The sequence below is a fragment of the Clinocottus analis genome, unplaced genomic scaffold (genome assembly GCF_023055335.1).
Source record: "Clinocottus analis isolate CAN_PGR_092001 unplaced genomic scaffold, fCliAna1.0.p SCAF_3, whole genome shotgun sequence".
Classification (NCBI taxonomy): domain Eukaryota; kingdom Metazoa; phylum Chordata; class Actinopteri; order Perciformes; family Cottidae; genus Clinocottus; species Clinocottus analis.
This window is the reverse complement of record NW_027176042.1, coordinates 12,929,367-12,944,605: the sequence shown is the minus strand read 5'-3', so window position 1 is coordinate 12,944,605 and position 15,239 is coordinate 12,929,367. Positions and strand designations below refer to the sequence as shown.

Sequence of the window (15,239 nt, the reverse complement as noted above, 5' to 3'; positions counted from 1 at the left end):
CTACGGTCATGGATGTTACACAACCGAGGTGAGCTGATGTAGCACTCCATTGGGACTGCTACTGGCATCACCATTGCCACACCAGTCAGTCACTGAGCAGTCATGATGTACCAAAAGAGCTACTTAAAACATTATATATATATATATAAATATATATATATATATATAAATATATATATATATATAAATATATATATATATATAAATATATATAAATATATATATATATATATATATAAATATATATATATATATATAAATATATATATATATAAATATCTCAAAACATATTGTGGAGATCAACAAACCTCGACACCGACTTTGCCTTTAAAAAAAAGATAGTTTGAATGATGACATTTTGTTTACGTTAATTGCAACAAATAAAACAGTCTATTTTGTCAAAACAGGCTTTATGCTGTACAAAACACAGAGGGGTTACATTACAAAATAAACCATCTATAGTTTAAAAACACAATATTTCAGTCACACAAACATTCTCAGCCAACAGTTAATAAGTTCTGGGTCTATTTCCAGCTTTAGGCAGCTGGCACAGAACCACTGATCCATCTATCTAAAAGGAGTCATTAAGGATTGTTAAAGTATAACAAAATAAACGTCTATTGTTTAAACATGACACATATGGAAGTTGAAACAGCTAGTCTAGCAGTGCATGACACAATAAAAAAAACACTAGGTAGTTCACATTCTATTACCTAATGGTATGATGGCATACAGTTACACTAATAATTATGCATTCCAACAAGCAAAAAGCCACTTAATGTCTCCTAAACATTTCCATGTCTCTAAAGAGATGGAACAGCAGCAGAGCCAGTATATTATTAAGTTAATTCAGATAGATTATGGACAGGAATGGAAAGGTAATTATACATGTGAAAAGACAAGGACAACAAATAAGTGAATGTAAACTTTGCATAACATGAAGGGATTTATTCAATCTCTGGGGCTCTAACCAAAAACAAATCCCTGCAATGATTAAAAACGAAGTCTCGAAGTGACCGGTACATCAGAAGATTCCACTTGGTAGCTCCTTGCTAAACATGCCATCAAACTCCAGCTCTCTACTCATCAGTTCCTCCTCTACACTCTCTAGCGCCCACTGATGGTCCGTCAGTTCCAATGCCTCCCATTCAGCCTAAAATCAAAGACAGAAAACACATGAATAACCAAGCAAAGCCCCACCACATTAATAAATTATGTTGAAACTACTGTGATATATACCTTGAAAGCTTTATTTGCATCTGCAGGCATGGCCATGGCTGCACCACTCATCTGCTCCTGCATGATCCTCGACTGATCTGCACCTGTGGGGATTGAAAAACATAGTTGAAACAATCATCTTCTCGGAATGAAAAATGAATGATCTTAACAGAAAGCTTTTTTAGCATAGAACTCAAAGTCACAGGCCTTACCTAAAAGGCTAAATTGATTTGTAAATATCACTTTGTAAATTAAACTTTCACATTGTGTTTATTGAAAATAAATATTGTTTTCATGGTCACATTCCTGTGAATCAAATATCAATCATCAAACAATCTGACACAACAAAACATAAAAAAAATATCTTAAAATGAACAACAATTACCATTATCTTGGCCTAGAATTAATGAGTACATGCTTCGTAGTCCAAACACGTTCAGGAAATACCATGACGCCGAGCTCACCCTATATATTAAATGCACACACAAACAGACAGAGAAAATGTCAAGAGTCCCACACTAGCTTCAGCATTTTGAGATCAATATGCAACTAAGACTGTACATCTCTACAGATCTTGTTTCATTAGTTTACCAGGAGGCATCCAATGAAAGCAGCTCTACTCCTTGCTGAAGCATGGGCTTGAAGCGCAGAGTGAGAGGGAAGGGAACCTTAGCTGTGTGAAATAGAGACAAGAGAGAACTCAATGCAGGATTGCCACACAAACAAAAAAAGTAGTCACATTATGCCCTATAAGCTGCAAGATCAGTGAGAATGGGACAAATTTACTTGTTACAAATCCTGAAAAGGTCCAGTTGATCCAGCCTCCAATGAGGATCATTGGAAGAACATTTGTGACGTTTCCTTTCATCATGTCTGTCAGCATGCTGGGGTCTGTGAACAGATACAGTGTAACAAAATGCACTTAAATAACTACTTGCAAAGTACCCATATATATATATATATATATATATATATATATATATAAATATATATAAATACATACATACACACACACATATATATGCATATATAGCATTTTAGGAAAAATAGCTTAATTGGAAATTATACATTTTTATATCTTATACAACGCTAAAGACTGTGTCATCATATCATGTATCTCAGTAAATAACTAAAATGATTACCTGTCATTGGAGAGGGTGGAATAACCTTTCTTTTCGTCTTCTTGAAAAATCCATCTTCTTGATTGTTGAAGAAGAATTTTCTCATCAAAAAAGACTAAAACGAGGAGAGATATTCAGTAGCATTGTGTTTGTTGTGACAAATAAATGCAAAAAACTGTGGTTTTGTGTTGAGAAAATATTCAATATATACGGTAGACATAACATAATAACATGTACATGTGTTGGAGATGGATAATGAAATGTGCTACCTGTTTGGGGATGTATTTTCCATTTTCTCTGAGGATTCTGCTCCGAATAAGAACCTGACTGGATTTGGAGAAGAAACAAAATGTATTAATTCACATGAACTTTAAGTGTTTAATTAACAGGATCCATATCACAAATACAGATCGCTTACCTGTCAGAAACCTGTTCTAAGGTCAACTTCTTGTCACTTTGAAGAAGAATGGATACGTAATGCCGGATCACCCCGACAAGAAACGTGATGAAGACGATGGGTAGCACCACCCAAAGTCGGATATTGGAGTCCAACAGAAGCTCCGGCTCCGCCATGCAGCCTGGTGGCTCAGCTGGAGGATGAAACACAGTAAATACTTTCAAATACTTTCAAAACATAGCGGGCAAGTTAAACAAAGCTTTTACCGGTATCAACTATCGGGATGAGGTTCTAACTAATGGAAGCCATTTTTTATTACGGTTATTTACTAATTTAGTAAGAAGATGTAACTTAACGCTCGCTACGTCGAGCTACGATCAAGTCTCGAGGGGAACCCACAGAGGGACGAGCTGTCAGCCCATTTAGCTAGCTAGCCGGCGTCATAAACCGAACGTTAGGTGACGTTATCGAGGTAAACGTTAAGCCACCTATTTAAAGCTCCACTTCAACGACTAAAAACAATCTACTGTTTATGAAAACCTGCAGCAGTAATTCATGTAAACTATCGCCGATTAAAACAGCTGACGCAAGTGGTCCGCGAAAGGTAACATTAGCCAGCTGGCTACCTTCCTCCTGGTGTCCGGGTCACGGTGTGTGGCAGCTGGTGGGGTGTCTTAGCGCAGTGGCGACCACTTGCAGTGTTTGTAGCGCAGCTGCGAGGAACCCGAATCATACGCTTTGTGAGGTAACGCTAGTAAAAAAACAACAACAACATTTAACAGTTAAAATCCACTGATGCGGCCATCGCGTTGTGGTGTTGAGGGATGGTAGCCTAATGTCTGTGGATGAGAGCACAGTTCTGTTTCTGCTTCTGCAGCTCATCCGCGCCTCGCTGGGACTGCAGCGTCACCCTGCGGTGATGAAGGGAACTGCATGCCGGGGCCAGCCAATAGTCCATCGTAGTGCCAAAGGGCGAAATGGGCCAGTGGTTGAAGATATACTATGTAACTCAAGGATCGCAATATCACAGCATACACGTATTCTTCAAATAATACTGGTTTGATAATAATAATGGTTTGCATTTTTATAACGCTTTTCTGAATACTCAAAGACGCTTTACATAGGAATCATTCACACTCTGATGAGAAGAGCTATGCAAGGTGCCACATCTGAACTATTTGACTTTCACCGTAGTCGCAGCTACGGGAGCAATTAAAAAAAAATAAAACTCCTATGTCCAAAAAAGTGCAAAAATATTGACATCAAATGCACATTAAGTACCAAAAGTAAAAGCGCATCATGCCCATTTCAGAACCATATTAGAGTGTTATATTACACAAGTTTATCTGTGTAACTATATCACTTTGAAGTTGCAGCTGATGAAGGTGGATCAATCAATTTACTGGTTATACTGCTAGGAAATTAGTAAATGCCCTTTAAGGATGAATTAAGTCTTACTTTAAGTTATCATGGTGCATCCAATTGTATTTGTTGAGGATATTTTGTGTAAATCTTAACCAGCAAAGTAACTAGTTGAATGTATGTAATTGATTACAAAGTGCAATAGGATTTAACTTTAAATTGTAGTGTGGTAGCAGTATTAAGTGGGAGAAAATGGAAATACTCAAGTTAAGTACAAGTTCCTTGATTCAATATTCTTAGTTACTTTCTATTAATGAATATTAGGTGACGTTATTTACAACAACCAAATACAAAAGGAATATGATTGTCAAACTCTTTCTTTATTTGCTCCCAAATCAGATACAGTAAAAGCTAAATTTGTATTTAAGATCAACACAAGGCAAGAAAATTATATAGAATTTAACATATCTCTTTTATTTATTGTTTTTTTATGTATTGTTAAATGGATGCACATGTGAATCGAATTATAGTAAAATCGCAGATAGATGTGCAGATCAGTAGTTGTATATAGTAAAAGTCCAAAGACTAAAATGAATTGTATCACACTGAAACAAATAAATAGACATAGAAATTAATGATAGCAAAGAGGATTTTTGGAAACTGGAAGCAGCCTATCATTACTGCCTACAATCATTTCTACAGATGGTTAAAATTCGGTCGTGTGTTGCGCGCGCTGTGTTCTCCAGATCACTCGGTGGCGCTAAAGCGCAATTATTCAGTTTGCCTTTAACAGAGAAGAAGACTCTGGAATCTGAAGAAAAAAAACTTCTAGCTTGAAACAAATCTGGTAACTAACAGTTAAAAGCAGTCTGTGTTATCAAAACAGTATGTATCATGAATTTACGATTATTTTCTGCCGACGTAAGCTAAGTGATGTAAGGTCCCGGGAGCTGACCCACACGGTATCAAACGTTGAAGCTAACGTCAACCGCACATCGCGAGTCAAACTGGCCTGCTGCTCGCTAGTGTGTTAGCAGAGGTCCGGGTCAGCTGCGTCGCTTGTCAAACCGTAACACACCCGGTCAGCGAGAAAACGCTTTGCAATCCGAGCTGAGTGTTAAACGATTAGTTGACCGGTTTTCTTGAAGCTTAAATTCACCTCCATTTGGCACATTTTATGTCAGTCGTTTCAAATCAGGCCTTTTGTATCCGTGGATTGGAGTGTTCAGGACAAACCATCTTTTTAGCTAACGTTTCATGTATCGTTCTATTTTTCTACAGAGGTCATATATCACACGTGTGGTTTCTCCATTCACCATGGGAGCTGATAAAAGGTAAGCTGGACATTGTACAATACGTAAGTGGCACATGTTTAGTGTGTTCTCAACGACACACATTTCTGTTCCAGGCTGAGTCGAGGTGAACGTAGTGGAAGATATGGCTCTGATGGGAGGAGGGACGATCCTGCAGAATGGCACGAAAGAAGGAGTAGAGATGCGGAGAGGGATTATGACCGAGAGTGGGGAGATGACAGACACCGAGAACGTTTTGATGAGCGCAGAGACAGTCCAGAGGTGAAGGGATGCAAATACATGTACCAGCTCATCATGTTGCTGTCACACATGTCACAGAAAATGACAAAACATCTTGGTTTTATAATGTTGTTTTCACAGTATTTATTTTCTTTGTTTACAGCAGAGGGGCCGAAAACGGCGGAATAGTGACAGATCTGATGATGAATACGATGGGGATTATCCAGACCAGGACTATAAAATGGAGGAGGAGGAGGAGGAGGAAGAGGAGGAGAGCAAAACTATTATGCTGAGGGGTCTCTCTCTTCATGTCACAGAGGATGATGTAAGCTCACAAGCCTCACTGATGCTTCTTAAGGCAAAAGCCACACTAAGTGTAAGGAGATGTGTAGCTGATTGCTTCCGGTTAATTTGTCAGGAGAAACAGCAACTCCCTGTTGTGTGAAGGTATTCGAGGCAGAGAGGTCAATCTGTAAACGGATCATAAGTCAGTAGAAATTAGTCACACCTAAGATTCTATTGTGAATGTAAATTGTTTCAATTAGTTTAATATTGTTGACCTACATTTTAAAAACGTAGGCTGGCACCACATTTTATCCCCCATCCAGCATCTGATTGTGGGAGGTTTTGGCTTTATTCGGTTCGGCTTTAGCGCAATGTCTGATGATTTCTTTAGGCAGTTTGTATAGTTTCGGAAGATTAATTTGTGAGAGGAACACAACTAGTAACAGATTTATTTGTGTGTGTGATGCAACTAACCTAGTAAGAAAGAGGCAGCTGACCTTTTCTCAAAATGGGGAAATTACATAAACTTTGCTAATGGTGTACGCTGTATGTTATTGAATCTGATTGTAAAATGTTGTAAATAGTCGACAGAACAGTGAGAAAGAAGAAAAGTTGTATTCACGTGAACGTTAACCCTCTGCTCCGATTCTCCAGATCCGCTCCGCACTCGAGCAACTACAGGGGCCCCAGCCTGTGGACATTCGCTTGATGAAGAAAAGAACAGGTGAGTGTTGAGTGTCCCACGTTCACCTCCACTCTCGGTCTTTTAACCCACATTACCAATTTATTTATTTATTTATTGCAATTCCTGAAGAAAAAAAACTCATATTACAACTATCAGGGGATCCTTTGTGTCACATAGATTGTCTGGTTTTCATAATGTCGCCAGGTAAGGAGGTAACTGTATGTACTATTCCTCCATTTTTGTACAGAGGTGTTATGTTAAACAAACTCTTCCCCTATCTCATTGACCTTGTAAGCACCTTCCTCTCCCTGTCATTTTGATTTGCATTGGAGTGTACAAGCCCATTGTGAGTTTGAATGTCGACCAAAGCATTCTCACTAACACGCCTCCCGTCTATATTTGAATGCTGTCTCTAGGTATAAGCCGAGGTTTCGCCTTCGTGGAGTTTTATCACTTGCAAGATTCTACCCGATGGATGGAGACCAATCAGGTTGCCTCAACAATCACCAAGTTTCGAGCTATTCTTGGAGATTAAAGCCCCGATTAACCGATACATGACTGATCATTGAGCGCTGTGCATATTTGCAATAAACAGATCTTGAAAACTGTTGGTGTTTAGTTGCAGGACTGTATCATAACCATGGTCACACAAAACTGTGATATCAAACGTAAATATGTTTGACATCACAACTCGGCTCATTTATTTGTACACAGCAGCTTTTTCAGACATAATAGTCTCAACTGCTTATTTTACTCAATGCTAAGATCTCAGTGTTGAATCACTGTATGTAGGCTTCTGCTTTTGGAAATGCAATGAAATCAAATATTAACCAAGACACGATGCAGAAAATATTTAGGACCTTAAGCTAAATAAGATTTTGCCACTCATGAAAGAAGACATTGGTTTCATAGCACATTCTGCTCCAGCTCAGTCTCTTGGCTATTTCCTCATCTCCATTTAAAATCCGAAGACTGAAGTGAGACATGGATGAGCTGGTGGCACTCCGATCCCAAACACATAGAACCTTTTTATTTGTTTGTTATTTTATATTGTTTGTTTTGAGAACTTATTCCCTCATATACCGAACTGCAGCTTTCTCTCTAAACCTCACTTTCTACTTCTGTTCCCTTTTACTCCCTGAGACACTCTACCTAAGCAGCTAAGAGTGTAAGCCTAGCCACTCTTTCCCGTTTCACTTTACTCTTTGGAGTTTGAAATAACTGGTGGCTCTTGACTTTGCAGACCAAGTTGGTGATCCAGGGGAAGAGCATTGCACTGCACTACAGCAACCGGAGGCAGAAGTTTGAAAACTGGCTTTGCAATGCAGTAAGTACGACTTTATTTGTCTTTGAAATTATTGCATACAATATAGCTCTGTGACAGTGGAGATCAATTCACTGACCCACACAAGTAATCTGTTGATAAGTCTCTTCTCTCCTCTTCCTCTCCTCTGCCTGGACAACATGTAGCATACAGCTTATACTTCATATACAGTTCATGCAATACTTTACTTTTTAACTGAAACACTGCATTATGTTGCTTTACTATGTTGTATTTTTATACTCATAGCAGTGACGGGCCGTGATTTTACATAAATGAAGTGAAGTGTGATTGGATAAAAAATGCTGTTGAACAAATCCCAAGAAGCCATGCAAGAGGTCTGAAGGAGCAGAGGAACAGATGAAGGCAGCTGTGCCATGAGAAAAAAATTAATTAATAAATAAATAAATAAATATATATATATATATATATATATATATATATATATATATATATATATATATATATATATATATATATATATATATATATATATATACCCTGATAGCCCGCCACTGACTCATAGTGATTACTAAATATTATTAAGAGGAAGCGTTTATGTTGTATAATAATGAAACAAAATTCACAATACATAAATAGGCTATATATTTATATTTAAGCTTTGGGTTTATTTAAAGATTCGCATTCTTTCCATTCTTTATTTCCGTTTCACCTTACCAGTCTTTTGTAAATTTCATCCGCTATTTTGCTCATGTGTTTCTCGTAGTTAACGTGTTTGCTTTGCTAGCAGAATTGTAATGAGAGCGTGAAGAGTGGCACGTTGAGTCATTAAAAAGAACAAGAAACACAAAATTCCTTGGTCATATACTGGGTAAAAAAAATGGATAAAAACAAAATCACATTTAAATAAAATGTATTAATTTGTTATTAGATCCCAGAATTATATATTCTTCTTTAAAAAAAGACTGCATCATTTTCGTTGGTTTATTACAGTGTGGCCTGTACAATTTCCGGAAGAGGCTGAAATGTTTCAGGTGTGGAGCGACCAAAGTCGGTAAGTTGCTACTTCAACAAACTACAAGTATACGTTTTTTACCTCCCACTGGGTCCTGCACTATTTGAGTGGCTTGCCCTGACTGATGTTCACCTGTGTGTCCCTCTACCTTGTCTCACACAGATGGGGAGCCACCAAGTGGTTTAAATGGTTTAATTGCTGAGTCTCAACAGCCAGGAGATTACAATGGAGACAGTAAGGGAGTTTTCACCACATATTTACATAGTATATTCCCCCAGTTGTCATATTCTACATGTATTCATGAAGATATGTTTTGTTTACAGCAATCATTTTGAGAAACATTGCTCCTCTTTCAACTGTTGATGGAATTTTGAACATATTGGCTCCATATGCCAACCTGTCAGCGGGAAACATCCGCCTCATCAAAGACAAGCAAACGGGACAGAATAGAGGCTTTGCCTTTGTTCAGCTCTCATCTCCCCTGGTATGTTATTTCTGTAGTCACGATGTAAGTCTGTATGTTTCTTCTGGGGGTGTACACACGTTTGACAATTTTGCATCTTTTCATAGGAAGCTTCTCAGCTGCTCACCATTCTCCAGAGCCTTCAGCCACCTCTGAAATTGGACGGAAAAACCATCGGTGTGGATTATGCCAAGAGTGCTAGGAAGTGAGTATACACACACTTGGTTCGATTCAGTGTTATATTCTTCGAATATAGCACATATTAGCTCTTTTGTATCTCTAATCACATTTTTGTGGGGGCTTATTTGGTCCTCCACTAATTCAAATGCAAGCATAGTTAAAGCTAATCAGTGACTAATTTTCTACCTGAATATTCTCCAATTTTGACTAAGTTTGACTAATTACTCTTTGTCCTTTCCAGAGACTCAACTCAACCCGATGGGATCAGAGCAAGTGCTCTTTCAGTTGCCAGCACAGCAATTGCTGCCGCTCAGTGGTCATCCAGCCAGGTATCAGGGTTTTATTTATGCTGTTTTGTACTTCAAAGTCAATTTATTGCACTTAAAATTTCTCTCCACTCCATGGGACATCAAAGTAAGGCAAAGAACACTTGTGGCCTGAACTGCTTAACGGTGGTATGACCACAGATGTGCAAACAACCGGGGGGAAAAAACTGTTGTGATACAAACATGCAGATCTGTTTGTGTTTTTAAATTTTAATTTATCAAGACTGAAGTTGGTTGAGTATAAGAATAGCTGGTTGAAAATATGGCATCTTTAAAAGTAGGAAAGAGACTAAAACTTGGGGTTACTTGTTGGGTTATTGTGTGTTGCTGCTGACCTTTCTCTGTATTTTCTTGTAGTTACAGCAAGGCTCTGGTCCCACCACTGACTACATTGCCCTTCCCGACAGCTATGCACAGCAAACGCAGGTCAGTTTACAGTCGACTTTATTGAGGCAGTGACTTCAACAAAGAAGATCAGTGATTGACGTAATGTTTTTTTTTGTTCATGTAGAGACAGAATTATCAATTATGGCAGCAGCCTGAAGCATTGGCTCCTGTCACTGGAGATGGGTTACTGGGAGGTAAAGGAGGTGTCAAATCCCTCTGATGTATTTTGACTTTTTTTTTTACTTGGATTGCTAATCTATCTCTCTCAACTGTCTTTAGCTGCTCCAGGAATGCATACATTGATTCCTGCAGCTGCAGGTGTGGTCATATCCCAGATGGCTCAAGTTTACCAACCTGTCATTATCAGCCAGCCTGCCATACAGGTAGACAGTGCTTTAACATGGCATCCATGTCCTAAATGTAAAATGTACAACTCCGGTGTTGTATGGTGGCTATAAAGTAAATCATGATTTCTTCCCTCCTCACTCTCAGTCTCATCAGTTGGTGCGGGCTGTTGATGCAGCACAACAGATTGCTACTGTTTGCGCTGCACCTCTTGTACCACCAGCAGCTTCCACTGCGCCAGCGGTCGTCTGTGCGGCCCCGACTGCTCTCACAGCAGGTGAGATCAGTTCGCTTCACAAGGCCTCCTCTGCACGTGATTGAATAGATTAACAGTAGATTTATTTTAAAGGCTTCATGAGGCATGTTTTGTTTCATATGTGGCTCCTGTTGTTTCCGCAGCTGCCCCTGACATCTCCACATACCAGTATGATGAGTCTTCAGGGTACTACTATGATCCACAGACCAGCCTGTACTATGATCCCAGCAGCCAGGTGCGTTTCCTGTTGTCTTGCTTTATGTGCAGAATATATTGCTAAACGCAATAAGATAATCGATAAGATAATCCTTTATTAGTCCCTCAGTGGGAAAATTACAGGTTTACAGCAGCTTTGCTTACAAGTAAATAAAGATTACATTTCTTTTTGTTTTAAATCAAGTAATATAAATAAACAGTAGAACAGTAATAGAAAAAAAAACAATAAGAAGCATAGTAAATATACAGATGGTATAAAAAATAAATATAATATTTAAAAAAATTAAAGATGTGTATAAAAGTATCGCATCATGTGATGCTTTTGTATGTCATTTATTTGATGTAAAATGTTTTACATCCCTGTTCTTACGCTTGTCATCGATAGTACTACTTTAACTCGGAGACTCAGCAGTACGTCTACTGGGACAGTGAGAGCGAGACCTACATCCCTGCACCGGCTGAATCGGACACAAGCTCAGCCACAAACAGTAAAGAGCCCAAAGAGAAAAAAGAAAAGCCCAAAAGCAAGTCTGCCCAGCAGGTAAAATGCAACTTTTAAGAAGTTGTTCTCTGTATGGATTATATCTTGACGTTTATAATTTTTTCTGTACTGACCGATGCTACAATTGCAGATTGCAAAGGACATGGAACGGTGGGCAAAAACCTTAAATAAGCAAAAAGAAAGTTTTAAGAGCAGCTTCCAAGGATTTGGACCATCCAAAGAGGAAGAAAGGAGAGAGTCTGCAGCTGCCGATGCTGGTTTCTTCCTCTTTGAGAAAAAGGTATTTAGTAGTTACTACTAGGCCTTAGTATGTTGTTTTTTTTATCTCAGTATAGTGTCATAGCATTCGTGAAATTGAAGACTGAGAGGGCTAACTGGGTAATCACACTCATTCAAATTCACACTTAAATCTTATATATGAATGAGAACTAATAAAGCTCAGAGGTTCTCATTCTGTTTTCAGCCAAAGACCCCTTACAAGATCGAGAATATACTTGTATATGTCTTTTTACATTAGAATGTAATATATGATTTTGTACACCTATACACCTATACACCTTTGGTAAAAAACAACAATAAAAATGGCTGTCTATGATCATTTAAATGAATACATTTTAAAAAGACCCCTGACAGAGTGCCAGGGACCCCACTTTGAGAATCACGATATAGTTCATTTTTGGTTATTTGTTTCCTTTTTTTAGCAAATTGGAGGTTTTGAGATGCCACCTTTCACGGTTGAACAATTCAAGATCCCAGAGCAGGAGCCTTCAGCTAAGGTTTGTTTGTGCTTGTATTTCCACATTCCACAAATCATAATTAAAGATAAAGCCCACAACATTTAATCCTTTTCATATTACAGAGCAGCCTGGTTGCTGCTTACAACGGAGACAGTGACCCAGAGGAGGGCGGCTCAGATAGAGCAGCAGATGAGGAGGGGAAAATAACAGACTGGAATAGGATGGTTTGTCTGCTGTGTCGAAGGCAGTTCCCCAACAAGGACGCTCTGCTGCGTCACCAGCAGCACTCCGACCTCCACAAGGTGAGGATGGTGAAACCGCAGGTGTTTAATCTGCAAGTAGCTGTGAATATTCTGAGCAGTACCATCTGTTTAACAGTTAAAGCTTCAATACAAAATGGAAAGAGCATTACTGATCTTATGCTTTCTATATAGTTTAATTAGTGTATGTAAGCACATTGCACTTTGTTTTGCACTTATTTGCTGAAATTGCATTTTGTTGTCCTCGTATTGTAAAATGCAGGTTATAAGGCGTCTACTAAATGAAACAAAAAAGTTGTATTTAATCATAAACAAGCTGCGGCTACCTTTTCTGCTACTCCCTGCGTCCCTAGTGTCCAAGTCAGGCGTTGAGACGGAGCTGGTCCCGCTACCTTCAAGGTTGTCTAGCTAGTTTCCCCCTGACAAACTTGCTAGTTCCCCGATAACCACCGAAGGCAGCGGGACCAGCTACCTCAGTGTTTTTTCTTGAGCTCAATCGGTGCAGCCACAAATTCTTGTAGCGGCAGCAGCTGCTACTAGCGCCTCTTACCCCGCTACCCCGCTTGGTTCTCCACCGGCACCTACCGTCGATGCCACGCCGTCAGACCTGTTTTCCATCACGCCTCCTCAGGCGAGCGTGGTGGCATCGTCAGTGGGGGCCGGCGGAGAGCCAGTCAGGGAAAGAGGCGCCGCTTTGAGGAGAGCAGGGATTTTGGCGTGAAGTTTGTACCATATGTCTCTGCAACTGCTGCTGAATTTAGAATCAGAAAAATCCACAAATTAGCCCCACTGATATTTAAGCCGCATGGGTCGAAGTGGAGGAAAAAAGTAGCCGCTTATAACCAGAATTTTACGGTACTTTTACTGCAATAACAAAGTCGAATGTAATATTTATTTGGCAATTAATGTTGTTTTCATTTGCTGAAGCAAAACTTAGAAATTCAGAGAAGATCACAACTCACAGAAGCTGAGCTGGAGGAGTTGGAAAGAAAAGAAACTGAGGTATTTGTTTTAAGAATTTACACTCTTTTTTTATTTTTTTGTATATCACTCATTTTCCTTTTTTGCAACTTTTTCACAAAAGTGAGGATACAATCAAATGTCATGGTCTTTTTTTCCCAGCTGAAATACAGAGATCGAGCTGCAGAGAGAAGGGAGAAGTATGGTGTTCCTGAACCTCCTGCTCCAAAGAAGAAATTCTATAAACCACCAACTCCAACAGTGTAGGAATTACATTACACTGCAAACATCTGTGACCGCTCACAAATTCATTTTTAACACCTTCTGTCATTCACCTTCAACAGAAACTATGAACAGCCGACCAAAGACGGCCTCACGAGTGATAACATTGGAAACAAAATGTTGCAGGCGATGGGCTGGCAGGAAGGCAAAGGGCTGGGGCGCCACCAACAGGGCATCACCGCTCCCATCTCGGTGAGGAGGCCAACTGCAATTCGTCCACGTGTTTTCTAGTCTCCCTACCAGCTCCTGGCAGATGGAATATGCATGTCAATGTGTTTTAGTTTTTTTTCACTCTTAAAGTAATTAGCAGTGTTACCTGAGGAGTGTCTGCATACAATCTGTCTCCACTAATCATCATATTTCCCCCACAGGCTTCATTAAGGACCAGGGGAACAGGCTTGGGCATTAAAGGAAGCTCATATGAACTCTCAGCTTCTGACACCTACAAGGATGCTGTTCGAAAGGCCATGTTCGCACGCTTCACTGAGATGGAGTGAACTGGAGAGGAAAAAGTAATCCTGCTAAACCAGGAAATATTAATATTGTGGCCAAATGATACTGTGAAAAGAAAGAGCCTCACAACCTAAAACTGTAATTTCTATCTCTATGTACATAATGGTGTTTTATATTGCGAGATATTTTGTCATCCAAAGTGTCTTTTTAGTTGACTAAACATGTAAATATTGTACAGCGTTTGTACATACAAGTATGCAGACCTGCTGAGATTTTGTTTCTGTGAAAATCTAAAAAATCAATGTGACAATAAACTCAACCATTGTGCTCAACAATACTTGATGTGTTCTCCATTTTACGTGAAACTAATGGTTATGAGCCCCACTCTCGCTTCAGTGGGGATCCCCTACAGAGTCTTTGCTTTGTTCGTTTGGGGCCATTCGACGGCTTGAGGATAGACTGGTGTGTTCAGCCACAAAGATCCAGCGCAGTAACGCCGGCCACTTTAATGACTGTTTCTAATTATTTTACTCTAAAGAAATGTCCAGGGTGTGGTTTTTTAGTCCTTATTCCTTTGGATAAATCACGTCGGTGAATTTAAAGTAATTTATAGACCAACATTCAAATATCAGTAGAGGTTTAAGTGAAAAAATACATTTTTGAGCAAGTTTGTTTTGTCCATTCATGTCCTTTTTGCATTTTCAGGCTTTTTAAAACGCATACGTTCACATTCATTCCCATCACTAGAGGGCAGTGCTTTAATCTTTCACTTTTAAAAATGATAAGATTCAAAAGCCTTTCAAAAAATCTTTCCAAATGTCCTCTGCTTTTGAATTTATGGAAACAATATTGGCATTCGTAACTCAGATTTTTCAAAGGTCACGAATTTTGTTAAATGTATTTTTATGCTGATAATGTGAGTTAATTGCTTGTTAGATCAAATCTTTTCTCCAGCTTACTGCTTATAGCTTGGTA

At 39.0% G+C, this 15,239-nt stretch overlaps 2 protein-coding genes across 5 annotated transcripts; one reads left to right on the top strand and one right to left on the bottom strand.

The window, feature by feature from the left end:
* Positions 1-933: 933 nt before the first annotated feature.
* emc3 (ER membrane protein complex subunit 3) lies at positions 934-3,609 on the bottom strand. Its single transcript, XM_068593929.1, has 9 exons — positions 3,363-3,609; positions 2,758-2,929; positions 2,609-2,666; positions 2,361-2,454; positions 2,005-2,109; positions 1,810-1,891; positions 1,604-1,683; positions 1,240-1,322; positions 934-1,153 (listed from the first exon to the last, which is right to left on the bottom strand). The coding sequence occupies exons 2-9, from the start codon at positions 2,910-2,912 to the stop codon at positions 1,025-1,027; spliced, it is 786 nt and encodes a 261-aa protein (XP_068450030.1). The 5' UTR covers positions 2,913-2,929; positions 3,363-3,609; the 3' UTR covers positions 934-1,024.
* Positions 3,259-14,601, top strand: LOC137796176 (RNA-binding protein 5-like). Of its 4 annotated transcripts, none has more exons than XM_068593924.1 (25): positions 3,259-3,340; positions 5,380-5,432; positions 5,507-5,672; positions 5,794-5,955; positions 6,570-6,639; positions 7,017-7,090; positions 7,844-7,927; positions 8,876-8,936; positions 9,060-9,131; positions 9,221-9,381; positions 9,468-9,565; positions 9,782-9,869; positions 10,224-10,292; positions 10,378-10,447; positions 10,533-10,636; positions 10,746-10,875; positions 10,998-11,089; positions 11,456-11,611; positions 11,703-11,852; positions 12,274-12,348; positions 12,432-12,611; positions 13,497-13,571; positions 13,692-13,792; positions 13,874-14,003; positions 14,183-14,601. In XM_068593924.1, exons 1-25 carry the CDS (start codon positions 3,269-3,271, stop codon positions 14,306-14,308), a joined length of 2,619 nt encoding a protein of 872 aa, XP_068450025.1. In that variant the 5' UTR covers positions 3,259-3,268; the 3' UTR covers positions 14,309-14,601. The 4 variants fall into 4 exon arrangements, with proteins under 4 accessions (XP_068450025.1, XP_068450026.1, XP_068450028.1 ...); XM_068593925.1 differs by lacking the exon at positions 3,259-3,340 and adding an exon at positions 4,883-4,945; XM_068593927.1 differs by lacking the exon at positions 3,259-3,340 and adding an exon at positions 4,905-4,983.
* Positions 14,602-15,239: the final 638 nt, after the last annotated feature.

Coding starts and splice junctions, on each gene's coding strand:
- emc3 (XM_068593929.1), bottom strand. CDS start 2,912: ATGGCGGAGCCGGAGCTTCTGTTGGACTCCAATATCCGACTTTGGGTG. Junction 2,455..2,608: donor GAAAATACATCCCCAAACAG/GTAGCACATTTC, acceptor TCCTCGTTTTAG/TCTTTTTTGATGAGAAAATT. Junction 1,154..1,239: donor ATGCAAATAAAGCTTTCAAG/GTATATATCACA, acceptor CTTTGATTTTAG/GCTGAATGGGAGGCATTGGA.
- LOC137796176 (XM_068593924.1), top strand. CDS start 3,269: ATGAAAACCTGCAGCAGTAATTCATGTAAACTATCGCCGATTAAAACA. Junction 5,433..5,506: donor ACCATGGGAGCTGATAAAAG/GTAAGCTGGACA, acceptor TTTCTGTTCCAG/GCTGAGTCGAGGTGAACGTA. Junction 12,349..12,431: donor AGCAGGAGCCTTCAGCTAAG/GTTTGTTTGTGC, acceptor TTCATATTACAG/AGCAGCCTGGTTGCTGCTTA.